The following is a 26706-nucleotide window of genomic DNA, read 5'->3' on the forward strand; positions in this document are numbered from 1 at the left end:
GAGATAGCTCAGAGGTTAAGAGCACTGGCTGCTCTTCCAGAGATCCTGAGTTCAATTCCCAGCAACCACATGGTGGCTCACAAGCATGTGTACTGAGATCTGGTGCCCTCTTCTGGTCTGCAGCATATATGTAGGGAAAATGCTGTATACATAATTAATAAATAAAAATCTTAAAAAAAACAGCTTATTTATGTGCCCTATGACCCAGTAATCCCTCTCTCTCTCTCTCTCTCTCTCTCTCTCTCTCTCTCTCTCTCTCTCTCTCTCTCTCTCTCTCTCTCTCTCTCTCTCTCTCTCTCTCTCTCTCTCTCTCACACACACACACGCACGCACGCACGCACGTACGCACACACGTCAAGTTTAGTACCGACAAGATATGTTCTTCAGAGAAGGTGTAGGTACTAAGGTGGCCATGGGAAGAACAGGCCAAGAAAAACTGACTGGGCCAATGCACTGGGTGGAAGGGGACCTGTCTTGAACCGTGTTAGTTACACATATGTGCACTTTACAGTTGCTAAACCATTCATGTATGTCATGTGTACTTTACAATATACATATTTCATAACTCACAAAACGTCCCATTTTAAACTCTACTACCTGGAAATTTTATGTGGTCCTTTATTTTCTTCTTGGCCTTCTGTCTATTATCCCACAGAATTTTATCCCTACAGTATAACTTGTGTGCAATTAACTTATTGATCCCTCCTACCATACTTGAGTAATGTAATTTGCTACCGAGTTCTGCCTTCACCCCTGTATTTCCCCCATCAAAGGGGCGTAGTGCAAAACGAATTTGGCCAGTCTCGTGATGGTTACACATGGTTCTCAAGTGTACCCGTATAATTCGAGGCTTTCGGGGCTTGTGTTTAACCCGCAGGTGGGATGAATCCCATCTACCGCTACAGAACCAGAAATTCAGAGAAATTACATGACTCTCAAAGTCAGAAGTTGCGAGAGACGGGCTGAACTTCTAAATCAGAAAAATGATTTGGCTGTCACCCTCGCCTCCTCTACCTATCTCTGGTCTGCTTTGTAGCGCAGGGTGGACGCGGTGAACGCGGGCCACGGATACGACACCGTGCAAGGTGTCGCGCACACCACCCCAGAGAACATTCGCAGCAAACCTCCAACCTCAAGTCACTTTGCTGGTTTTTCTCTCCCGGGTAACTTCCAAACAAAACGCCCACTCCCTCCCGCGCTAGTTCTTTCCTCTGGGAAGACGTCAATGGAGCACTGACCTGAAGCGGCTCTCACCGCACCCGTGAAGACGGAAGCCGCCATCTAGACTGTAGCCACCTGACTACGGTGGCTGCAGTGGACTTAAAACAGAGCCTCAGAAATGCAGGGGGGCGGAGTCAAGGGGAACAGGCGTGGCCAAGGTCAGACAATCTCCACGGGCTGTGCCTTGACACTAGGTTTTAGTCTAAATCACAATCGTTCTAAATATTTGTGTGCACATATGTTTGGGTCCGTGCATGCCACTGCTTATAGAGGCTAGAGGAGAACTTGTAGGAGTCGGTACTGTCTTAATTCCCCATTTTTGAAACAAGCTCTCGCCAGATCCCCAAAGTGACTTGGAACTGCTGGGCCGGAGAGATCTTCCAGATCAGCTGGTAACAAGGATTATTGTCCCTGCTTCTGAGACAGCATGGGTTATGTAAAGACCCTTAAAAAGAAAGTTTTAAAAAGCAAAAAACTAGGCGTTAGAGATATGGCTCAGCAGTTTAGAGCACTGGCTTCTCTTCCAAAGGATCCAGGCCCATCCATTTTTCTTTTTAAAGGACAGGGTGGTAATGGCACACACCTTTAATCCCAGTACTAGGGAGGCAGAAGCAGGAGTTCGAGGCCAGCCTGGTCTACAGATGGAGTTCCAGGACAGACAGGACTACACAGAGAAACTCTGTCTCGAAAAACCAAAAACAAAAACAAAACAAAAAAAAAAAACACCTTTACCAACATAAAAATAATTGTCAGTTTATGGACTCTTCTGAAAGAGGACCCTGGGCTCCCCATGGGTTATCTCAATCACGTTTTGAAAATTCTCAAGACTGTTATGCTTGCTTCTCTGAGACATGGGGTGAGCCTGGAATACTGTTGTTGTACGGCAATCTCCCACCAATGCTGGTGGTTTTGAGTTAAAATCATCCACAAATGGTATAAGGTCATTGGGACATTCATAAATGCTCTTTAAAAAGTACTAATTAAAAAAGTACTAATTATTGCTGGAGGTTATGTATGGGGGGGTCATACCTTCCGTGCATGAGGGCTGTATGTGCAGGGGTGATACCTTCCGTGCGTGAGGGCTGTATGTGCAGGGGTGATACCTTCCGTGCGTGAGGCCTATGTGTGTGGGGTGATACCTTCCGTGCATGAGGGCTGTATGTGTGTGGGGTTGTTAACTTTTATGTGGGAGAGTCATACGTGAAGAATCAACTTTTGTATGTGAGGACTATATATGTGTGTGGGACTAACATTCCGGGTTCTGTTCCCCCTGCCTTGTTGATGTAAGGTATCTTGATGTCTCTGCTGCTCTGTTTCTGCTACATATTTGAGGCTATTTGGTCCACAAACTTTCAAGCCATTCTTGATTCTGCATCTCCTCCCACCACAGGAGTGCTGGGCCTGAGGGGGATGCCCCACATCTGACTTTCCCATGGTTCAGACAAGGCTTTATTTTACTCAGAGCAGTCTTCCAGCACAGTTAAAGACTTTTTTTTTTTTTTTTCGAGACAGGGTTTCTCTGTAGCTTTGGTGCCTGTCCTGGAACTAGCTCTGTAGACCAGGCTGGTCTCCAACTCACAGAGATCTGCCTGCCTCTGCCTCCTGAGTGCTGGGATTAAAGGTGTGTGCCACCACCGCCCTCCAGTTACAGACTTTTTGATTGGCAAGGAAGCCACTGTATCTTCTTCAACAGGGAAATTTAATAACATTTTTTGTTGTTATTTTTTGTTGTTTTGGGGCCTGTCTTTACCTCCTGAGTACTAGAGTTATAGGCCTGCACCACTTTCAAATCTAGCAACATTTTAAAACAAACAAACAAACAAACAAACAAAAATCTTGAGTTTTAGTGAGTAAGGATTAACTTGTTTGGTATTAAATGTTTCTATTAAAAATATTGTGGCTATTTTTTGTATGGTGTGTTTGTGTGTGTGTGTGTGTGTGTGCATATACAAAGAGAAAGGAGACCCATGAACATGGTCCGGTCCTTAACACATATCTTCCTCTGTCACTGTTACCTACATAAAATATTACATTCAAATGTTGTGCAAGTGTGTGTGTGTGTGTGCGTGCATGCCATGATGCATGTGTGTTTAGTGGACAGGATTTGGTTACACTATATGGGATCCTGGGATCAAACTAATTCAAAATTAGTGACAAGTGCCCTTACTGAGCCATATTACTGTGTGTGTGTGTATGTATGTATGTATATACACATGTGTATACCACATTTGGGGGTACCCTCTGGGGCTAGAAGAGCATATCAGAGCCCCTGAACTGGTGTCACAGGCTGTTAGGAGCCACTGAATTTAGACTCTGCAAACTAAACTCAGCAGAGATGAGATGGCTCAGCAGTTAAGAGCACTGGCTGTTCTTCCAGAGGGCCAGGATTCAACTCCCAGGACCCACAGGGCAGCTCACAACTATCTGTAACTCCTGTTCCCAGGGATGTGACACCCTCCTACATACATAAATGCAGGCAATACACCAAATGCACATAAAAACTTTAGGCTCTACATAAAAAAAGAAAAAGAAAGAAAGAAAGCCAGGCAGTGGTGGAGCACACATTTAATCACAACACTAGGGAGGCAGAGGCAGGCGGATCTCTGTGAGTTCGAGGCTGGCCTGGTCTCAAGAGCTGGTTTCAGGACAGGCCCCAAAGCTACAGAGAAACCCTGTCTCGGAAAAAAAAAAAAAAGGAAGGAAGGAAAAGAAAAAGAAAAAAGAAAGACAGACAAGACTGGACTGACTCAGATCCCTGCAAGGCCAGAGTGACAAATGCTCTGTTCTAGTTTGTTTGCTGCTCCTGTGCTAGAACACTGACCAAAACCAATTTGGGGGAGGAGAGGAAAGGGTTTATATGGTTTATGCCATGATAGATCATTGAGGAACATCAGGGCAGGAATTCAAGACAAAAACCTGGAGACAAGAACTGAATCACATGAATCAGAGGCTATGGAGGAATGAACATATAATTTAAATTATATGAATAGGCAGAGGCAGGCGGATCTCTGTGAGTTCGAGGCCAGCCTGGTCTACAAGAGCTAGTTCCAGGACAGGCTCTAAAACTACAGTGAAACCCTGTCTCAAAAAAACAAAATAAATACATAAATTATATTAATAAAAACTGGGCATGGTGGCACACACTGGTAATCCCATAACTCAGGAGGCAGAGGCAGGTGGATCTCTGAGTCTAAAGTCAGCTTGGTCTACAGAGTAAGTTCCAGGACAGCCAGCCAGGGCTACACAGAGTCTCAAAAGGGATATATATATATATCCCTTGTAATATATATATATATATATATATATTACAAGCAGTTTTGGGCCACCTGATGTGGATGCTGGTAATTGAGCTCTGAACTTCTGCAAGAGCAGTATATGCTCTTAACCACTCAGACATTCTCCATCTCCCCCCACTCTCCTTAACCTCCTGTCTTATACAACCCAAGACCACCTGCCAAGGGGTGGCACCATTCATAATGGGCTGAGCCTTATCAAGAAAATGCTCCGAGACCTGCCTAGGGGCCAGTCTGATACAGGAAATTGCTCATCTGAGTTTCCCTAGTCCCAGGTTTACTTTATGTCAAGTTGACGAAAACTAGCTATCACAGCTCTACCTACTGAGCCATCTCTATAGCCCTTCCTCCTCCTTGAGACAGGGTCTCTCAATCATTCTGAAGTTCATAGACTGCAGTAGACTGTGATCTCCAGGGATCTGTCTCCACCTTCCCAGCAAGAGTTACAGACAATAAGTGCCATCACACACAGCTTTTTTTTTTAGACCTTTAAAAAAAAAAACTGTGAATGGGTATTTTAGCATGCAGTGCCCACAGAGACCACAAGAGGGCATTGGATCACCTGGAATTGGAGTTACAGATATTTGCCAGCGATGGGTTTCAGGGCCCGGTTGCACACGGGGCACTCAATCTTGGTCCAGTCGCCAATGTCCCTTAGCTACTGAATCATCTCTCCTGACCCAGAGATTTCTTTCTTTTTTTTTTTTTTTTAATTATATTATGTGTGCCTGCATGAGTTTATATGCGCCACATTTGGGCAGGTACCTCAGGATCTCCTGGAACTGGAGTTACAAGAGATTGTGTGGTGCCTGATGTGGGTGCTGGAAACCAAACTCAGAAGCCCTGTAAGAGCAACAGGTGCTTTTAGTTGGTAAGCCATCTCTTCCTTTTCTCTGTCTGTCTCTGTCTGTCTGTCTGTCTGTCTGTCTCTCTCTCTCTCTCTCTCACACACACACACACACACACATGCACACGCGTGCCCAAAGCTTTTTAAACCAAAAAGGTACTCTTTTTAAAATTATGTGTGAATCTGTGCATGCACACACCGCAAGAGTGCAGATGTCTGCAGATGACGGCTTCTCCATGGGTTATGGGGATCCAAACTGAGGCCCTCATGTTTGCAGAGCAGGCCCTTTACGGAATGCATCATCTCCCCAAGAAAGGAAGGATTAAGGATGTGGTTAAATGAAAACTTTAATCACTTTTAAGATTGATTTTTATTAGTTTTAATCATGTGTATACACCTGTGCCTGGAGGGCAGAGGTGTTGGATTCTCTGGCAAGTGACAGGCAGCTCTGAACTTCCTGATATTGGGGCTGGGAACTGAACGGGTTCTCTGGAGGAGTAGCACGAGCTCTCAGACACTGGACCATCTCTCCAGCCCTAACAGTTAGATCTTACCGTCAAGGAGAGTGTCTGAAGTACAAGGTCTGTAGTAAAAAGTGTTCATTGGTGTAAAGCAAACCAGGGTCAGGAGTGTCCCGGGAAGTTACCACACTGGCACCGACTGGCACAGCAGCAGTTAACGGGGATGGAGCTGGACTGCTACGTTTACTAAGAAAATGGGAAGACTACTCAGAGGCTGTTAATCTATGACATGGCCAAGAACGACAAATAGATTGCATTTTAGATAATATAAAACCTAAGAACATTTTACATCAATTTCAAATCCATTCCTGCTTTTGTCTGAGTCTCATTGTTACCCAGTCCTGTATCAACTTCCCAAGTGTTGGCAATTTAGGTGTGGACCACCACCCTGGACTCATTTCTCTATTTTACAAGTAAGAATAAAAGTGCAATCAACTTGTACCATGTTGGAACAAATCATCTACTTATGACTTGAAAGGATCTTGCAAACAGGTTTGTGGGTTGTTTCCAAGACAAGATCTCACTATATAGCTATGACTTTCCTGTAGGTATGTAGACCAGGCTGGCTTCTCAATCAGGAGATTCGCCTGCCTGGAACTCCGAGTGTGTGACACTACGCCCGGCCTCAAACAGATTTTTAAAGTTATTATTTATTATTATTATCTTGTTTTGTTTTTGAGACAGGGTTTCTCTGTAGCTTTGGTGCCTGTCCTGGAACTCACTCTGAGGACCAGGCTGGCCTCAAACTCACAGAGACTGCCTACCTCTGCTTATCGAATGCTGGGATTAAAGGCGTGCGCCACCACCGCCCGGCTAAAATTATTTATGATACTACGGTAAGATAACCACATATAAATCATGCTGGAGTTTACACTGAGTATTAACAATAGTCAATGTTTAACATACTGTATGATGACTCCAGACTAAGCGTGCTTGGAATAGCCTTCCAACGCACCCCAAAGACTGCGACCAAAATCATCTTTGCAAAATAAAGGTGACAGTGTGACTTAAATAAAAACCCGAACTTAGAATCTGGGTTCTTAGCCGTCCTCCACTATTTAGAGACACAGGAAACACACAATGCTCCCAGTCCTGACGACGCGAGTTCGATCCCCGACCCGAGCCCCCTTTGACTTAATTCTAAGAGTCATAGTCGTCCGCCTCGCGCCTAGTCAAATTTCACAGCTCACTTAGCTGCCAGTTCACCTAGTAACCCCAGTTCTCAGGCGAGATAGCGCCTGAGCGCGACCCGGAAGGAGAACCCGCCCTTCCGCCCCCGACTCGCCAATCACCGCAGGCTCCTCTTTTCGCAGCCGGGGTGAGGCCCACCCTCAGGGAGCCGCCTGGTCTGGCCCAGGGTAGGAGCAGGCGCGTGCGCAGTGGCGTCGGGGGCCCTTTCCGGTGCGCAGGGCACACACAGGGTGTACGGACTCGGGCGCGCTCGCTAGCACGCACGCCCTCCTCTCGCGCCGCCGCGGTCGTTCCCGCGTCCACCAGCCGCGCCGTCACTTCGGCAGAGATGCTGCGGGCCTGTCAGTTATCCGGCGTGACCGTCGCGGCCCAGGTGAGCGTGGGGTCCCCCCAGGGGGGCGCGTGGTCACACTGACTGCAGACTGCCAACGGACGACGGGAGAGGCGTCCATGATGCGCAGCCCTTGGGCAGAGGCGCGCCGAGGATGTCAGGCCGGGAAACTGAGGCAGCCCACTGGGGCGACCACTCGATTGGAATGACTAGAGGCTTATTGCTGAAGAAGCGGGCTGGGGTGTGGAGCGCTCGCGGGGAGGCGGGTGTGTGCTGCCGAGGCGTGGCCTGGTATCCAATCAGTACCTCGTTGCTTCAGTCTGGGACCAATCCTGGCCGCCGGTGTCTGGGCCGCCGGTTGGGCACGTGATAGATTTCCAATCGTGAAGGTCGGGGCGGGAGAACTACAATTCCCAACAGGGATTGCTTCTGAGGGCTTGTTGCATCTTTAATAAGTAGGTTCCTGGACTGGAGGAGAGGCTGCGTTTTAGGGGTCAAGGTTGCAGTTAATATGGGTGGGTTGCTTTTGTTTTCGTGGTCTAGAGCACCTTTGAGCTATTCTCACTCTACAATAAAAAGAAAGATTTTTTTTCGTTTCTGGATCTTAAACTTCTAGTGCTTGAGGAAGGACAGGAGTCGTGACCTTGTGTTCACTTCTAAGATTAGTTTGGGGGATCAGTGTCTCTAAGAACTTAGAACCGTGTCTGACATTCATGTATCCTAGGCACTCTGTTTTGCTTTTATTTAAAAAAAATTCATAACTATTAATATAACTTTCTACTGTTGAAAATAAAAATCTTATTTCCATTACTCAGGATTTCCAGAACATTAATGCTTTGACGAAAAGGTGTGAGAAACATAGTGCAGAGTCGAGCAGTAATTGGATAAGATCCCTAGACCGGGCCCTCTAGAACTGATAGAAGTTAAGCGGGTTTCTTTTTGATTGCTTTTGGTTTTTCAAGACAGAGTTACCCAGTTTAGCCCCGGCTGCTCCAGATGGAACTCGCTCTGTAGACCAGGCTGGCCTCTAACTCAGAGAAGTTCACTTGCCTCCCGAGTGCTGGGATTAAAGACGTGCGCCACCACCGCCCTGCAAACAGTTTTGTTTTTTATGTTTGATTCTTTCCCTGTCCATCAGTTTCTTGCATAGGGAAATGAGAGCCGTGTTAATTTTCTATTGGTATTTATCAAACAGTTTGTAACAATACCCCCATTGATTGCCATCCCATCATGTTCAGAGTAAAGTCTAGGCTCTTTTCACACCATGTTTTATATCCTGTCCATCACTGTCTTTTACAGTAGCACCTCCAGCAGACACATCACGGGTGGTTTTTTTGTTTTGTTTTGTTTTTGCTTTGAAGGCTTCACAGGTCTTTGCTTGACTCACCCCCTTTATGCAGGTACTTCCTTAATAAATCTGCCTTCCCTCTGGAGCTGCCTTTCCTCTCTAAAGTGGGCGTGGGACCACTCTTCCGCACATCACTCTCACTGCGCACCTGACATGTGTGTGCTTCCTATATGCTTCCTACATTTAAAGTGTAAGTTACAAGTTAAGTGTGGTGTTACATGCCTGCAATCCCCTGCCGGCAGAGGGGTCCAGCTAGGTCTCTAGTTAAATCTCAAGTCAGCCTGGTCTACCTATAGGAAGATCCTGCCCCGTAAAAGTTGTTAAACTCCACAACTAGCCTGTGCCTATCTTGTTCGATGCCGTATTTCCAGTAGTGACAGCTTCTACTAGATGCTCAGTAAATGTGACATGCTTGAGTGAGCTATGGTTTTTTTTTTTTTTTTTTTCTTACTCTCAACTAGTGCCCTGACTTTGAAACCCACCCTTAGGCTTTAGGGCCTGTGGTGGTGTATTAAGTTAGGGTTCTCCAGACAAACAAAACGTGTGTGTGTGTGTGTGTGTGTGTGTATAGAATGACTGACTTATAAGGACTGAGTTCACATAGTTTGGGAGTTGGTAAATGGAGACTGCAGTGTGGGCTGCAGAGCAGGGACTGGGGGAGCCAGGTGCAGTTGCAGTCTGCAGGCCAGCCATATGGAAACTTGGGAGAGCAGCTGGCACAGCTCCAGCCCAAAGGCCCTGTGCTAGGGAAGTTCTTGTTTTTATTCTAGGAGGCCTTCAGCTGTTTGCCTGAAGCTCACCATGTTACAGAGGGCAGTCTACTTTACTAAAAAGTTCACCACTTTAAATATTAATCTTAGTCAAATACACGCGTGTGTGCGCGCGCACACACACACACACACACACACCCATCACATCAGAGATATTACCTTTTTCATTCTTAGTCTCACTTCAAAATCCTTGAATTTTTACGTGTATTTTTTAAAATATTGTTCTTTCTTTTTTTTAGAAACGTGTTTTTAAGTTCTTCCTCAGTGTTTTTCTCCCCTAGTTCTTTTACTGTAACACAGGGTTCAATCTTTTAGAGGTGATCATTAGATCTAGAGGACCTGAGCTTTGAGTCTGGGCTAAGCCTCTCCCACGCCTCATACTTGGAAGTAGTCATTTGCTCATGTCATCCTCGCTTGATCGAGGCCGGAATATCGAGAATTAATGTCATAAGCTTTCTTTGCTTATACTTTAAAAGAAGAGGGGGAGGGACCGGAGAGATACTCAGTGGTTAAGAGCGGCTGCCTATTCTTCCAGAGGACCTGGGTTCCATCCCCAGGATCCATGTGGCCTGCAAGTGTAACCTCCAGTTCCTCTAGATCTGATGCTCTCTTGTGGCCTCGCATACAGCATGCCTCTGCACACACATGATGTATAGAGACACATGCTGGCAAAGCATCCGCACACATAAGTACAAATAAAGAAATTTAAATGTCCTAATTCAGTTTGTCCTTATAATACTCTTACAGTGTTTTGTTACTTAAAAAGCTTTTATTTAAAATGCTTTTTCATATAATCTGTTTTGATCAGATTCTCCCTTCTCTCCTAGTCCTTCTCTATCCAAGTTCATATTCTTTCAACAAAACAAAAAATAAACAGAAAAGGACAAACTTTAAAAAAGAAAAGTAGAAGCAAAAAAAAAAAAAAACGCAAGAAAAATGAAAGCACACACAAAACATGTGCTTCATTTTGTGTTAGTCAACTACTCCTGGGTTTGGGGCTGCCTTAGAGTGTGGTTGATATATAAATATACCCAGTGGTGCTCCATTGGAGATGGAATTTTTCCTTTCCCAGCAGCTATCACTTACAAATAGCTTCTCCGTTGGGGGTGAGACTTTGACTGGTTTGAACCTGTGCAGGTCTTGTGGGTGCTGTCATAGTGTCTGTGTGTTCATAGACGTCAGTCTTGTGTTTTGAAGAGGCTGTTTCCTTGGAGTCATCCACCACCTCTGGCTCTTAGAATCTTTCTGCTTCTGCACAGAACTCTGAGCCTTGAGAGGAGGGTTTGACGCAGATGATCTGTAGGGCTGAGTGCTCCAAAGTCTCTGTGCATATTGTCCAGTTGTGGATCTCTTTGTCACTTACTGTCAATGACAAGAAGAGTCTTTGATGAGGGCTGAGTGATGCTCTGGTATGGGTAGAGCATTGTCCTTAGGAGTTATTGTATTCTCTGTTCCCTCAGCAGAGTAACAGTGGGTTTTCCCCTAGGCCCATAACCTGTCTGGTCTCAGGTTCTCAGCCACTGTAGAGGTGTCAGCACCTAGCCTGACTTCTGGCTTCTGAGATCACTGCACATACACAGGGCACACATATGCATACATTCAGGTAAAACATCCATACATGTAAAATAAAAATAAATCTTTAGCTGCTGGTTGTGCTGCCGTACACCGGTAGGATTTGCTGAAGGAGACAGAGGCAGGAGGATCATGAGTTTGAGGCCAGCCTGGGCTACACATTAATAAATAAATAAATCTTTAAAGGAAAAAAGAAAGAGTACTGTTTTGATGGTGAACCCAGGCCAGTTTGTTTAACTAAGACCCAGGCTGAATTTGTCTGTTAGTGATGCAGACTGTCAACCACAGATGCTGGGAAGTTGTTCAGTCGATCTGTGCAGCCCGCTCTTTACTCCTGCTCATACTTCTTCCTATTGATTACTCTTCCTTTTCCTATCTCTGTACCTAAGGTCACCTCAAAAATGTTGGGCCTGGTGATACAGTACAAGGATAAAAAGAATAAAAAAAAAACACACTTGTGAAAGATCAAAAGACCTAAAATACTTTACTAAAAAAGAAAATTATTTTAAAAATATGTAAAAAAAAATTCAATTGAGGCCAGAGGCTTCTAAACCATTTTTATAAACACATCTTACATAATGTAGTGCCCTTGAGTGAGAAATAATGTGCAGGGAACACTAAAGGATCAGGTTTTGGTTTTGGTTATACTAAATAGTACCTAGCATTTCCATAATTCCCATAACCAAAAAATACCTCTTTCTGTCTAGGATACAGAATATTTTTCCCAAAATAGTTTGTTTTTGTGGGATGATACTCTTTTTTTGTTGTTTGTTTGTTTTGTTTTGAGACAGGGTTTCTCTGTGTAGTCCTGACTGTCCTAAAACTTGCTCTGTAGACCAGGCTGGCGTCAAACTCAAGAGTTCTGCCTGCCTCTGCCTCCTGAGTGCTGGGATTAAAGGTGTGGATCACCTTTACTTTACTGCCCAGCATAAAGAATTCCTATTTATTTATTTATTTATTTATTTATTTATTTATTAGGACAGGCTTTCACCTGGTAGTTCTGTCCAGGCTGGTAGTTGCTTTGTAATCTAGGCTGGCTTTGAACTTGTGACTGTCTTCTTTCTAGGATAATAGGGGTATACTTGATGACATGATTTTCATCTCCCCCCCTTTCTACCTCCTCAATTATATTTATTTATTTATTTGGTTCTTCAAGTCAGGGTTTCTTTAGATAACCTTGACTGTCCTAGAACTAGCTCTGTAGACCAGGCTGGCCTTGAACTCACAGAGATCTGCTTGACTCTGCCTCCCAAGTGCTGAAATTAAAGGCGTGCACTACCAGTGTCCCCTGCCTCTACCTCTGAAGTGCTGGGATTATAGTTGTGTACCACCACTCCTGGCTCTTATAAGGTATTTTAGTTGTAGGAAAATTTAAGTTGCATATAAATTTGTATTTCAAATGTACAAGTGGTCATTGGTAGTGTTAAGTTCATCAGCCAGCAAACTTTATTGTGGAATCTAGAACCCTGGCATAGGATTCACAGGAGACTTTTCTGTAGTGCCTGTCTGCTTTTGGGCTGTTCCACTGTATGCTGGTTTCTTTATGTATTCTCTTGGTTGGTTGGTAAAGCTGAGGAATTATGTATTTTTCCTGGCTTTTGTTTGTTGAAGCATGTTTTTGTAGGTAGAAGCATTGGTGCCAACCTTATGACATTGATTGCAGGGTTATGTGTCAAGACAAATTCCTTTCTACATCATAGGCCATTAATAAAATGAATCCTAAAATTTAGAAGTAGTCAATAGTTTGTGTGCCAAAATAGAAGGTTTGGGTTTTATAAAATAAAGACACTGTTTGGGAGATTTGGGAGAACAAACTAGAGGCAACCATTATAATTGACAGCAATTTAGGCAGGTTTGATGCCAAATACATAAGCAACGAAAAGTATCTCCGAAGCTAGGTGTTGTGGTGCATACCTATAGGCCCTAGCGCCAGGGAGGCAGAGGCAGGAAGATCCAGAGTTCAAGATTGAGCTGGGGAGATGACTCAGCTGGTAAAGTGCTTGTACACCAGCATGAGGACCTGAGTTTAAGTTCCCAGCACACACATGAGGAGGAATGCAACCCCATTGCTGAGGAAGAAGAGGGAGATTTCTTGAGCTCACTGACAGCCAGTCTAGCTCCAGATTCAGTGAGAGCCTCTGTCTCAAAAATTAAAGTGGGTAACTATTGAGGAATACATCTGACCATTCCCTCTGGTCTCATGTATCTGAGCAACACACATGTATACATAAATGAACATGTGTTTGTATGTGTATACATATAAATCCCAAACAACAACAGTATACTGGTTGACACACCTATATATATTTGGGGAGAGTAATTGAATAACTGCCTCTCAGATTGTCTTCTGAAGCATTTTCTTGATTAATGATTGATGTGGGAGGGTCCAGTCCATTGTGGGCAGTTCTACCCTTGGGCAGGTGATCCTAGGTGATAGAAGAAAGCAAGTTGAGTAAACCATGGGGAGCCAAGCAATAAGTAGCATTCTTTATGATTCTTACCTCTGCTGCTGCTTGAGTTCATGTCCTGACTTCCCTCAGTGATTGACTATGACTGTGATGGGTATGTGAAAGCCAAATAAACCCTTTCTTTTCTAAATTGCTTTTGTTCATGGCAATTTTTTGTTTTTTCCTTCAGAAAAGGGTTTCTCTGTGTAACAGCCCTGACTGTCCTGGAATTTGCTCTGTAGACTAGACTGGCCTCAAACTCAGAGATCCATCTGCCTCTGCCTCTGCTTCCTCGGTGCTGGGATTAAAGGCATGTGCCACCACTACCCGGCTGGCCGTGGTGTTTTATCACAGCAATAGAAAGCAAATGAGAATAAACAAAAGTCTGGGTCATCTTAGGCTACATGGGCAGTTTGAGACCAGCCTGGGATATAGGAGACCCTGTTTCAAGAAAAAAAGAAAAACAAGAGGCCGGGTGGTGGTGGTGCATACCTTTAATCCCAGCCCAGCACTCGTGAGGCAGAGGCAGGCTGATCTCTGTGAGTTTTAGGCCAAGCTAGTCTACAGAGCAAATTACAGGACAGGCTCCAAAGAAACTTTGTCTAAAAACAAAACAAAAAACAAGAGAAAGAGAGAAGGATTTTCCATCAAATCAAATTTTTAAAAAAAATTGTATCCAAGTTGCAATGGTTTAAATGAGAATATTCCCCCCCCCCAGGCATATTTGACTGCTTGGTCCCCGTTTAGTGGTACTGTTTGAGAAGGACTAGGAAGTGTAGCTTTCTTGGAGAAGGTGCACCATGCCTGCCTGTTTACTGCCATGCTCCCCACTGTGGTGGTCATGGATTCATCTCTGGACCTGTAAACCCTAAATAAACTTTCTTATGTTAGTTGTCTTAATCATGGTATCTCATCATAGCAATAGAAAAAACACTGAGATTAGGATACTCAAGAGTGAAAGAATGAGGGGCTATTTCAAATATATGGTAAGGTTCTGGTGTTTAGGAAATGCAGAGAACTCCTACAGCTTAACAAGAAGCTAACTCAGAAACTATGTGGTGGCACAGAACTTGGGAGGCGGAGGCAGACTGATCTCTAGAGTTCAAGCCAGCCTGGTCTATAGAGTCAATTCCAGGACTGCCAGGGAGGGGTACACAGAGAAACCCTGTCTCAGAAACAAACAAAGCAACAACAACAAAAAAACTGCAAAGCCAGTATATGAAACAGTGGAAAATTGCTCAGCATCATTGATCTTGAGAAATTCACATCAAAGCTAAATGAGGTACCCATTCCTATGATTTTAACAGGTTTGAGTACAATAACGAGATGTTGGTGAGAACATGAGTTGGAACCCTCCAACATTGGTGATAGAAATATAAATGTGTAGCTACTTTGGGAAACAGTTTGGAAAGCCTGGAACAGAAGGCAGTATATTGTATGTTTTTTTTTCTAGGGATTATCCAGAGTAGACATTCATAGAAACAAAAAGCAGGTAGTAGCTGCCAAGAGCTAGGGAAGAGGGGAAGTGGCAGGAGGGATCTGTGTGACAGCTTATTAGAGCCTAGGCTTCCCTTTGGGTTGGTGAAAGCCTTCTGTGATTTCTATTTTTTTTTTTAAGATTTTATTTATTATGTATACAATACAGTGTGCTGCCTCCATGTATGACTGCAGGCCAGAAGAGGGCACCAGATCTCATTGTAGATGGTTGTGAGCCACCATGTGGTTGCTGGGAACTGAACTCAGGACCTCTGGAAGAACAGTCAGCATCCTTAACCTCTGAGCCATCTCTCCAGCCCCTTCTGTGATTTCTAGAACTTCGTAGTGTTGATGGTTATTATTCAGCCTTATTAATATACCGAATACCACTAAATGGTTCAAATGATGAATGCTTAGTGAGCTTTACTAGACACAGAAATAAAACCTGCCAGCAAGTATTTGTAGGTGGTCAGAGAGGCAGAGTTAGACAGACACTTCAAACTTAGGGAGTCAAAGACAGAATAGTGTGAGCTGTAAAACACATGGCGATTGCAACTGATTTAAACCTATCAAATATGCTTAGATCCATGAATTTAAAACAATACTGTTTTGGAGCAGGTAAATTACCTGCTGCCAAGCTTGATGACCTGAGTTCAGTCCAAGGGAACCACATGGAAAGACAGACCAACTCTAGTAAGTTGTCCTCTGACCTCTGTACATGTGCTGCAGCCTGTGCACATGCATGCACATACAAATAAATAAATCTAATGAAAAATCTATTGGGGGCTTAGTTAAGAGCACCTGTTGTGCTTGCAGAGGATTTGGGTTCAATTCCCAGCACCCACATGGTGGGCTCACAACTATCCCTAACTCCAGTTGCTGGGGACCTGATGCCCTCTTCTGCTCTGTATGGGTAGCAAGCATGCACATGGTACATATACATACATGCTGATAAAACACATGTAAAATAAATTGAATAAATCTAATAATCTTTTTAAAAAAACAGAAAAATATATTTTAAAAGTGTGGTCTACTTAACTAGCTATGGGACAAGTTCCTTGAGTTGAGGAAATGACAGCATTGCTCGCTGCTTCTGTTCTAGTCTTTCTCTGGGATCAGCTAAACAGCTGTTGCATGTTAGCCCTAAAATAGTGCCTGAGACTCGTATTCTGTACTCTCATGCTTGGTTGCTGATGCTGGCTCAGCTCAGCCTTGGAACTCCCGCTTGTGCCATCCCTGTGTATCGGGATTTCCTCAAGCTTAGCTGCAGGTTCTGAGCAGAGTCAGATGGAACTCATATCCATTTATGCTGTAGTCTGAGAAGGCACACAGCATCACTTTCACTGCCCTCCGTTAGTAAATTATTTACCAAGCCTGCCTTTCCCCACCCCATCGTCTCTTCTCTAACCCCTGGCAGCCACTATTGTTTACTGTTTCTATGAGTTTTGTCTATTCTAGGTAATACAATAAAGAACCATACAGTATCAGGGAAGGACACACAGAACCCATGTTTGATAGGGAGCAGTACATTTCTGGAGGAGCATTTCGCATATATGCATAGTTACCGTCAGTCTTACAAAATGAGCTCAGCCCTATTTTTGTGAGGTTGGAAGCCAGAACAACTGATACCCCCCCATATAGGTCATTATAATGTATTCAGCCCTATATTTGTGGGGGTGAGAGCCAGAACAACTACTCCCCCCCCCCCCCCCCTCGTTGCTCCACTGTGTTTCTTGTGCACCTCGCGNCCCCCCCCCCCCCCCCCGTGTATGGTCAGTGTTGTATAATGTACTCAGTCCTGTTTTGTGGGGGTGGGAACTAGAACAGCTGATAACTGATATCCCTCCTGTACCGTCAGTATTGTGTAGTACACTCAGCCCTACTTTTTGTGAGGAGAGGGCCTGAGCAACCGATATTCTCTTCCCATTGCAACCCTCTCTAAGACCCACCATAGTGTCAGCACCAGGATCTTATTATTTTAACCAGATCTTATAATGGGATAAGACATCTTTGATGTGGTCTTAATGTTCTTACCCTCCTCCAGTTTTGTTCTATTCTATAGCAACATCTACTGGGATGACTGGCAAAGGCTAGTCTCTGTGGATAGTTTCTTTCAAAAAAGCAGACAGCAAGAGGTGCCCAGCAGTCATAGTCAGTTCCATAACAGATACAGAACCTAGCTTGGTATGAAGGCTGATTCCCTGATGCTTGGGGTCATTCCTGATGCTTGGGATTTTTTTCTGTGTAGTTTTCAGTTCTTCCCTTTGGGTTCTTGTTTTTACACCTTCTGTTTTTCTTTTTCCAGAACATGCAAGCTGTTTGCATCTCAGACATAGTTATGGCTCGCTTGTTTTCTCTGGTAGTATCCAGCATCCTTTTCACTTTTTTTCCCTCTTGTTTAAATCCAGTCCGGATTCACATGTATTAGTAGTTAGGCTTTGGTGTTGCTGTGACCAGATATTCAAAGTAAACAGGGAGTGAAGATTTATTTGGCTCAATCCACATAGTCTATGGTTCTTGCGCCCACAGTGAAATGGAATGTCTTGGGAATGGGTCCAATAAGTGACAGGGGACTCTTATCTTGTGCACCAGAAGCAAAGAGGATTCCACCGAAGGACTTTGATATGGCATAGCTCAGGGGCGTGCCCCTGGTGACCTTTTCCCTCCACTTTAGAAAGCTTACAGAAAATTCCAGTGGCATTCAAGAAATAAGTAACATATATGACTCTTAAAAATGCCAATGAGTCTGAGATTCTCTTATCAAAGTATTGAAGGTTGCCTGTGTGTGTTCCTAGCACTTGGGAGTTGGAGGCAGGGGGATCAAGAGATCAAGGTCAGTCTGGGCTGTGTGACACCCTGTCTCACAAAACAGTGACAACAAAACCAGCTAGGGCCTGCCAGATGGTCCTAGTAAAGATGCTTGTTGTACAAGCCTGGCAAGCTGAGTTTGAGCCCGTTAACCCACATAAAGGTGGGAGGAGAGAACTGATTCAGTAGAGTTTACTCTTGATCGCCACACCTTGTTACTATACCCTTGCCCTCCATTAAAAAAAAAAAAAAAAAAGAACAAGCCTGAGAGATAGCTCAGTGAGTAAAGGCACTTACAGCCAAGTCTGATAGTCTGAGTTTGATTTCAGATCCCATGTAGTAGAAGTAGAGAAATGGTTCCCCTAAGTTATCCACTGACCCTTACTCATGGGGTGTGGCATGTGTGCACACAGAGACGCTAAATGAATAAGTAAATGTAATTTAAACATGAAAAAACTCTTAGAAATTAAACAACAAAGAAATACTTAAGAGTAATTTTTCTGCATTACTGTTTTGAGGTTAGGGATTTATTTTATTTTTGTTTTTGAGACAAGGTCTCACTGTGTATCCAGACTGGTTGGCCTTAGACTTGTAGCCATCTTCCTGCTTTAGCCTTTTGTGTGTTGGGGGACGGGGGAGATTTGAGATAGGGTTTCCTTGTGTAACTCGGACTGTCCTGGAACTTACTTTATAGACCAGGCTGGTCTCAAACTGAACTCACAGAGATCTGCCTGTCTCTGCCTCCTGTCTGCTGGATTAAAGGCGTGCGCCACCATGCCCAGCTGTGCTTCAGCCTTTTAAGTGCTGGTGCAGAACTGGTTTAAACATCTAGAAAAGTGTTTGGTGGTAGGTTGATTTCTGAAAGTAAGGTGATTTTTGTTTGGTTACATTTGTTTGTGAGCCTAGCCTTTGAATACATTGGTAATAAAATATTTTTTCTGAATTGTCAATTCTGAAAGCTTCTGAGATTTATTTAATTGTTTGTGTTTTGAGGTTGTGGGGCTTTGAACTGGTCTGTAGTTTGTGATCCTTTCTAACCTGCAGAGTGCTGGAATTAAAAGTGTGAGCCACCGTGTTTCCAAATTCCTTTAATATATTGATGTATGTCTTTTCTTCCTTCAGAGTTGTCTGTGTGGGAAGTTTGTCCTCCGTCCACTACGACCATGCCGTAGATACTCCACTTCAAGCAGTTCTGGGTATGTAGCTTGTCTGCCTGGCACCAGCCTCTTTACTGTATGCTAATAATAGATCATGCGTGCTTGTTACTTTGAATTTGGACGTAGCTGCATAAACTAACTTTTATTAAGGAAATAGTATTCTGATCACATCCATGGTTTCAATTACATATGTTCATCATTGGAAGGCTGAGTGCAGTGTGGTAAGACTTTTTTTTTGAGACAGGGTTTCTATATGATCCTAGCTTCCTGGAACTCACTATGTAGACCAGCCTGGTCTCAAACTCATGAGAGATCTGCCTACCTCTACCTCCTGAGTGTTGGGCATCAACAACATATTTTGAGCAGGATTACATTCACATAACCATTTTATTGTAATACATTGTTAAAATTGTTCTATTTAATTATTGTTATAGTTCTCTTACTATGTTTAACTGATAAGTTAAATTTTGTCATAGTTACATATGTACAGAAAAAATGCAGTGTTTGATTCTGTCTGTGACTTCAGGCATCATCTGGGGTTTTTGAAACAAATCCCCACAGGTAAGGGGGAACTACTATACTATGCTGCAGCTTTGCTCTGAGGTCTGAGGAGGCCTGTCTGATACATAACTTTGGGTAAGGCTTTGCTAATGATGCTTCCTGTGGTTCTTTGGTAACTGGGTGGCAAGGAGCTGTTTTATAGGCATGCATTTAGGTCGTAAGTTTAAAAAGTACTTGTTAGTTCTGGTGACAATTTTTTGTCTTCCTTTCCCAATTTGAGACATGCTGAGAAAGATTTGGCCTACTTCTCTAGCTCAGTAATTTTCAAATTTAAATTTAATTAGAAGTCCTGCTCTCTAGCCAGGTCTGGCTTTGGTCTCAGATCAGTCCTCCTGCCTCAGCCTATAGAATGCTAGAATTAGCTTTTTTTTTTTTTAATTTTACATATCACTCCCAGTTCTCCTTCCCTCCCCTCATCCTGCTCCCTCCACCTTTTCCCCCACCCCACCTTCTATTTCAGAGAGGGTATGACCTCCCATGGGGAGTCAAGAAGTCTGTCCCATCATCACATTGAGGCCTGACCAAGGTACTGCTTCTGTGTTTAGGCTGAGCAAGGTATCTCTCCTTATAAGAGAAACTTTTTCCCCCTATAAAGAATTTGCTTTATTGTACTTTATTGTACTGAAAAGCTTGGAGAAGAGGAGCTTTGAAAGTTCGTGATTTGAGGTACTTCAGACAATCTCATAAATGTGACCATCAGGTTTCAGGGTTCAATAAGAGACTGCTTCACTTTCTCTGTCCTAGTTCTTACCTTAAAGTTTTTGCCACCCATGTATAAATATTGTTATTTTATCTTGCAGACAAGTTAAAAATGATCAAGAAAAGGTGGTTTGCAGCTATGTTGTTACAGTTGACTGCTGTGGTCCAAATTAGTGGGAGGGACATGGAAGTGAAGAGGTCTATAAGACTCAGTAGAAAAGTAGATAAATGGAAAGCAAGAAAGTATGATATTTTTCCTATTTCTCTCTTTTAGGTTGACTGCTGGTAAAATTGCTGGAGCTGGCCTTTTGTTCGTTGGTGGAGGGGTTGGTGGCACTATCATGTATGCCAAATGGGATTCCCATTTCCGGGAAAGTGTAGAGAAAACCATACCTTACTCAGACAAGCTCTTTGAGATGGTTCTTGGTTCTGCACCTTATACTGTCCCCTTGCCAAAGAAGCCGGTAAGAATTTAAACAGTGTTTCACTTTATGCTGTGGAGTACTTTCAACTCAACTGCTTATTTTTTGAGACAGAGTTTTATGTAACTCAGACTCTCCTTAAATTCCTTGTCGTCTGGGTTCACCTCCTAGGTTCTGGGGTTACAGGAATGTGCCATTATACCTGGCTATGGAATACTTTTTAAAAGCAAGCTGTTTTCATCTGGACAACAGTATTTGTGTATAACTCACTTGCATCTTGCTGAATGTATGTTTGTTAGTTCTCTTCAACTTGACTAATAGTAGTAATCTATACAAGTAGGATTTTAGCCTGTGGGAATTCCATAAATGCTCTTAAATACCACATTTAAAAATAACATTGCACGTGGGTAAATCAGAGAGGTGTATAGGACAGAGGTACTGGCTGGCCTGTGGCGTGAGGCACAGTTGTGGCTATGCACCTGACTTAGTGCCCTAGGCACATAATGTAGAGTGGTCAGGATACACCTTATTGTTGTAGCTAGTTACAGCTTGCTTTAGGAAGAAATAAAAGGCACACATTTACTGTCTGCTGTTTGGTTGACAGTGACAGGAATGCTCTCCAGTGTCCTGGAGCATTGCACATATTCTTCAGTTTCACTTCCTATACACACCACTAGCTTAAAACTTTAAAAAATAATTTATTTTAAATTTTATCCATTATTGCTATTATTATGTACTTATGTGTGTATGTGTGTGTTTCAACATCAGTGTAGAGATGAGACTAAATTTTGGGGGTGTGTTCTTCCACGGTGGGATCCGGGGATCAGGCTCAGGTTGTCAAGCCTGTACAAATGTTTTTACCCGCTGAGCCATCTTGCCAGCTGTAGCTTAAAATTTTTAAGTTCATCTTTAAAAGAAGTACATTGCATCTCCTGGAATTAGAGCTACAAGTGGCTATGAATCACCATGTGGGTGCTAGGAACCGAACCTGGGTCCTCTGGAAAAACCTCCAGTGTTCTTAACCACTGAGTCATCTCTCCAGCCCCCTTTTAAAAACTTAAGTGTATGGGTGTTTTGGCCAGTATGTATGTTTGCGTATTACATGTATACCTGTGTCCATGGAGAGCAGCAAAGGATGTCAGGTTCTCCGGAACTGGAGTTGTATCAGTTGGGAGTCGCCATGTGGGTACTGGGAATCAAATCCTGGTCCTCTGGAAGAGCAGCCAGTGTCCTTAACTGCTAAGGCATTGCTCCATCTACTAATCTTAAGTATTTCTTAATTCAAACACAGCATCTTGTTTACACACAGATAGAAGAGATGTACAAAAGAGCATGGGTTTTTTGGTTTGTTTGCATTAGATATTTCTTTCTTTATGCTATGAGGCTGGACGTGGCTGATCAGATAGTTAAGTCCAGTATCTAGAATGGCCTAGAGACCAATTCTATTGATTAAAAAGTGTTCCCTGGTTTCTTCATCATAACCAATCACATTGTTCCTGGCTGGTCTTCTAATTCGTTATTTCTTAGACCTTTAAAAGGTTTGCAGTGACTAAAACAGACAGTAATGCCCCTGTAATACTCACTTCTAGGAGCAGGGTGTCTGGCTGAGAAGTTGAGAATAGTGTTTATTTCCTAGTCAGCATAATCACAAGTATCATCATTTGTGAATGAATTATTTATCTCTGAATGGCTTTTGCCTGTGCTCACTACTAGTTGCCTAGTTGCTTTGCAGACTGTTTGTACTTGACCAGCATAGTATACTGTACTGTACTATCTCAAAGCCCACGTGCTCTTGTCCCCCAGTGGTGCTAGGGATTGAGCTCAGAGCTCAACAGGGCTCTACCACTGAGCCCTCAGCTCCCTATTTGCTTTTTTAGTAGTACAGATAGTAGTGGTTACCAGGTTGCTGGATTAGAATTGCTAGATTTTCTGTTACTGTTTTTATTTTGTTAGCTCTCTATTTTGTTTAATCTACCTTGACCTTGATCCTTTCATATCCCACTTGTCTTCTGAAGTAAAGGCATTCCCATGTACCTGGTCTTTCCTGTCTTCAGTCTTCATTCCCCAGATTTCTGAAAAATTATAGATTATATTCATGTCAGTGTAGACTCTTCTGAAATAAGCACTGCCATGCTTTTGTGTCACCGTTTGCCAGGAACTTTTAAACATTTTTAGTTTCTTAAGAGCCAAATATAAAAATGATATTGTAAGGATTGTCTTACAATAGGCTGTCAAGATGGTTCAGTAGGTAAAGTCTTGCCGTCAAGACCAATGATCACATGTTGGAAGGAAAGGGCTGACTCTTGCAAGTTGTTCTTCTGCCATATGAGTGCTGTGCTGTGTGCCTCTCCCTCCGATAAATAAATGTTGAAAATAAAGAGGATACAGTGAATGAAGCCAAGAATGGTTAGATGTTGGCCCAGAAGCTGGCCATTGGTCCCCTATCTCCTTTCTTCCTTTTTTTGCTTTTTCATCTCCTCCTTCCTCTCCTCCCCCCTTCTCCCCTTTCCTCCCCCCTTCTCTCTTGTCCCCTCCCCTCATGTGTAATTGCATGAATCCTGGCAATAAAAGAAACACCAAGCTAATGTTTCTTTTCACTCCGCCGCTCATCAGTCCTTTGTTCCTAACTGACTGCATATTGTAGAGGTGGAGATAGCCTTTTCAGTGTCAGAGATAAAAAAGGGATGTCATATATCATATGCTTTATTATTTCATGGAAGCCTTTAATGCTATACATGGGCTAGTCCTTTGGAATTAAGTTTTTGGAATACATTTTTGTAGTAATGACAGCTTCTTTCTATGAGTATATTGCAAAATGTTGATAACCTGACCTTTAAAAAAGAATATTATTATGTTCCCTTCTAAAGGTAACATTGTATTCTAAATATCAAACATTTCCCTTTCCAAGATACAGTCTGGTCCACTAAAAATCTCCAGCGTATCAGAGGTGATGAAAGACTCCAGGCTGCCCATGGCACAATCCCAGAAACAGAAGGGAGACACTCCAGCTTCAGCAGGTACTTGTTAGAGCTACTCTTTGGAAGGTATAATAGGAGAAGTTGTCTCAATGTCTACAGTTACTTCTGACTTGATGAATCACTGGACTCTGATTAAGCAAATACTCCCTGAGTGTGCACTATAGAAGCTGGGGACCTACCAGTGAACAAATACTTCACAATGAGAAAACAGTGTGCTAATATTCCTTGATGGGACAAGAGGAGGAACTTTATCTACAGATGGGTGAAGCACAGAGTCAGCCAGGGGAGGAAGGGTATTTGTGGCTTTAATCAGGATAAATCAGGAAATCTTACCTGAAAGGTGTTGTTTGAGCAAAAGCTAGAAAGCTAGAAGGGAGTGAGAAAGTCAGAGAGATACCTGCTGTGGTAAAGTATCCCAGGCACCAGTTGGTGCCAAGGCTCACCATGTCCAGGAAGGAGCTGAGTGAGTGGGAACAGTGGCAGGTCTACCAAGGAAGCAGAAAGGTGGCCTGGAAGCCATAGTAAGAGTTTTGTTTTATATTTGGAGTGGAGTGGAGAGATGTTGGAGGGTCTGAGCCAGGGGCTTTATGTCTAGCATCTATTTTTAGAAGATTTGTTTTGTCAGTAAGTGGTGGTACATAATCCTAGCACTTGGGAGACAGGCAGGAAGATTAACAATCCAAAACTAACCTCAACTACATAGTGAGTTCAAGGAATAGCCTGAGTGACTGAGACTGCCTCAAAAACAGAACAGTACATAGATACATAAGCCAGGGCAGAAACAGGGAGACCAGTCAATAGGTTTTGTTAACAATATAGGTTTATCTTTTGAACGAGGCTTTTAATTTTTAAAACAAAATTTGTCTCATTTTACTTGTTTCCTACCCATTTCATCTCTAGAATTGTTTTTCTCTTACATCAACATTTTTGTTTATAAATTAGTCTTTCTGAAGTTTTTTTTCTTTTAAATGAGTTCTTTCTTCACACACTGTCTTCACTGTGAACATCATCTTCCCTATGTTTGAAACTGTCATCCTGTTCCACATCTTTCATGTCTTCCTTTATCTCTGCCATACTTCAGGGCTGTCCGAGTCCCTCTGCTGATTGCTTTCTTCTATCTCTCCTCCTGTGACACAGACTCCTTTTTCTTTTGCTGTTCCTTTTTGGTAAATTACTCTGATGTCCACTTCCCTGTGCTTAGATTTGGCACTGTTACTAGAAGCCTTTCTTTAAGGTAAGAGGGATTAAAGTGTCTGTAGGTGCTGAGAAGACTTTGCCTTGTACTTTCTCAACTTTTTTCAGTTTTCTGTTTCTGTGGTTATTCATTCACACACAGGGTCGTAGAAGCATTTGTGTTTTTAAGTAGTACAGTGTGAAGTGCTCTGCAGTAGATTCTTGCCTGTGGGTTAAAGGCAGTACAAGTACCATGCATAATATGTATTTATAGCATCTACAGGGGCAGCTCAAATTATTTCTGCAGCAGGTGACACACTTTCGGTCCCAGCCCCTGCGGTTCAGCATGAGGACGCTGTAAAAACTGATAGTTCCGACATTGGTGAAGGAAAACCCACATCTGTAACCTCAGGTAGTTTAATTATTCATGTGTTGTGATATAGATGTTTTCTCCCATCTATATGCCTCAGCCCTCAGATACTTTGGAAAATGTGTACCTAGACTGGTTTCCAGCCCTCAGATTTGCCTAGGAAAGATTTAAATTTCAAAGTCGAAGGTAATCCTTGAAAAAGTTACCAGCGAATCCCTCATTTCCTGTTGAATCGGAAGAGGGTGATATATAGAGTCCTTGCCACCCTGCATTGCCATCAGTACTTTGTATCCTTGTTAGCTGTTGAAAATGTTGAAATTTGCTTTCCTCTTGTTCACTTTTGCTGCAAGAGGAAGCATTCTCATCTTCTGTAAGGGAGCGACCACCTGAAGAAGTCGCAGCTCGCCTAGCACAACAGGAAAAGCAAGAACAAGTTGAGAAGGAGTGTATGTAAATCAAGTCGCTGTCTTCATCCGTCATCCGCTTGTCATCCAATAGCTGGTTGGGGTTTCCTTTGTTTCTTCATGTGGTTGGCTGGCTCCCACCATCATTTCATCAACTGTGCTCTTTTCTTCAAAACGGCTCTCCCCCAGGTCACATGAGTTGTAACTGGTGAACATAGCAAATCCATTTTATTATTTCTAGTACAAAGCTTTTGTTATAACTCCATAGAACAGAACTGAATTATTTCAACCTTTAAAACTTGTATGCTTAGTTAGGCAGTGGTGGCACATGCCTTTAATCCCAACAGTTGGGGACAGAGGCAGGTGGATCTCTGTGAATTTGAGGACAGCCTGGTCTACAGAGCTAATTCCAGGACAGCCAAGGCTACACAGAGAAACCCTGTCTCAGGAAGGGGTGGGGGAAGCTTGTATGTATGTCTATGAGCCTATAATACATCCACTCCGGACTCTCTCTGTTGACAATCTTGGGAAAGAGGGTGTTCTACATGTTGCTAGTCTTTAGCAAAATAAGTGTATTTCCTCTTAACTTTCAGTTCTGTTATTTTGTGGTGTGTGTGTGTGTGTGTGTGTGTGTGTGTGTGTGTTCGTTCAGGTTCACTTATCTGTACGTGAGTGTCTAGAGCCCAGAGATTGACTTCAGATATTTTCCTGTATTGCTCTCCACCTAATTTTTTGTTATTTTTTTTAAAGATTTATTTATTTATTATGTATACAACATTCTGCCTCGATGTATGTCCACACGCCAGAGGAGGGCGCCAGATCTCATTACAGATGGTTGTGAGTCACCATGTGGTTGCTGGGAATTGAACTCAGGACCTCTGGAAGAGCAGCCAGTGCTCTTAACCTCTGAGCCATCTCTCCAGCCCTCCACCTAATTTTTTTGAGACAAGATCTCTCTCATTGACCCTTCAACTTGTTGTTTCAGCTAGGTCTCATCCTGTGGGTTATAACCCCTTTGGGGATCACCTAAGACCATCTGTATATCAGATATTTACATTATGATTCATAATGTAGCAAAATTATAGTTATGAAGTAACAGCAAAAAAAATGTTATAGT

At 43.1% G+C, this 26706-nt stretch overlaps 1 protein-coding gene across 12 annotated transcripts in view; it reads left to right on the forward strand.

Annotated features, from left to right (window-relative positions):
• Positions 1–7229: 7229 nt before the first annotated feature.
• Immt (inner membrane mitochondrial protein) overlaps positions 7230–26706 on the forward strand; it is a 39454-nt gene continuing 19977 nt past the window's right edge. Inside the window, exons 1-6 of one of the 12 annotated variants that reach the window (XM_050126423.1) lie at positions 7230–7446; positions 18948–19021; positions 20517–20706; positions 23573–23681; positions 25090–25227; positions 25536–25639. In XM_050126423.1, coding sequence (XP_049982380.1) covers positions 7402–7446; positions 18948–19021; positions 20517–20706; positions 23573–23681; positions 25090–25227; positions 25536–25639 — 660 coding nt within the window. In that variant the 5' untranslated portion in view covers positions 7230–7401. Of the gene's footprint in view, positions 7447–18947; positions 19022–20516; positions 20707–23572; positions 23682–25089; positions 25228–25535; positions 25640–26706 lie in introns of those variants that run through there. The other 11 variants (XM_050126412.1, XM_050126415.1, XM_050126413.1 and 8 more) reach the window with 11 other exon arrangements.

The sequence above is a fragment of the Alexandromys fortis genome, unplaced genomic scaffold (genome assembly GCF_014885135.2).
Source record: "Alexandromys fortis isolate MF-2015 unplaced genomic scaffold, M_Fortis_MF-2015_v1.1 scaffold_257, whole genome shotgun sequence".
Classification (NCBI taxonomy): domain Eukaryota; kingdom Metazoa; phylum Chordata; class Mammalia; order Rodentia; family Cricetidae; genus Alexandromys; species Alexandromys fortis.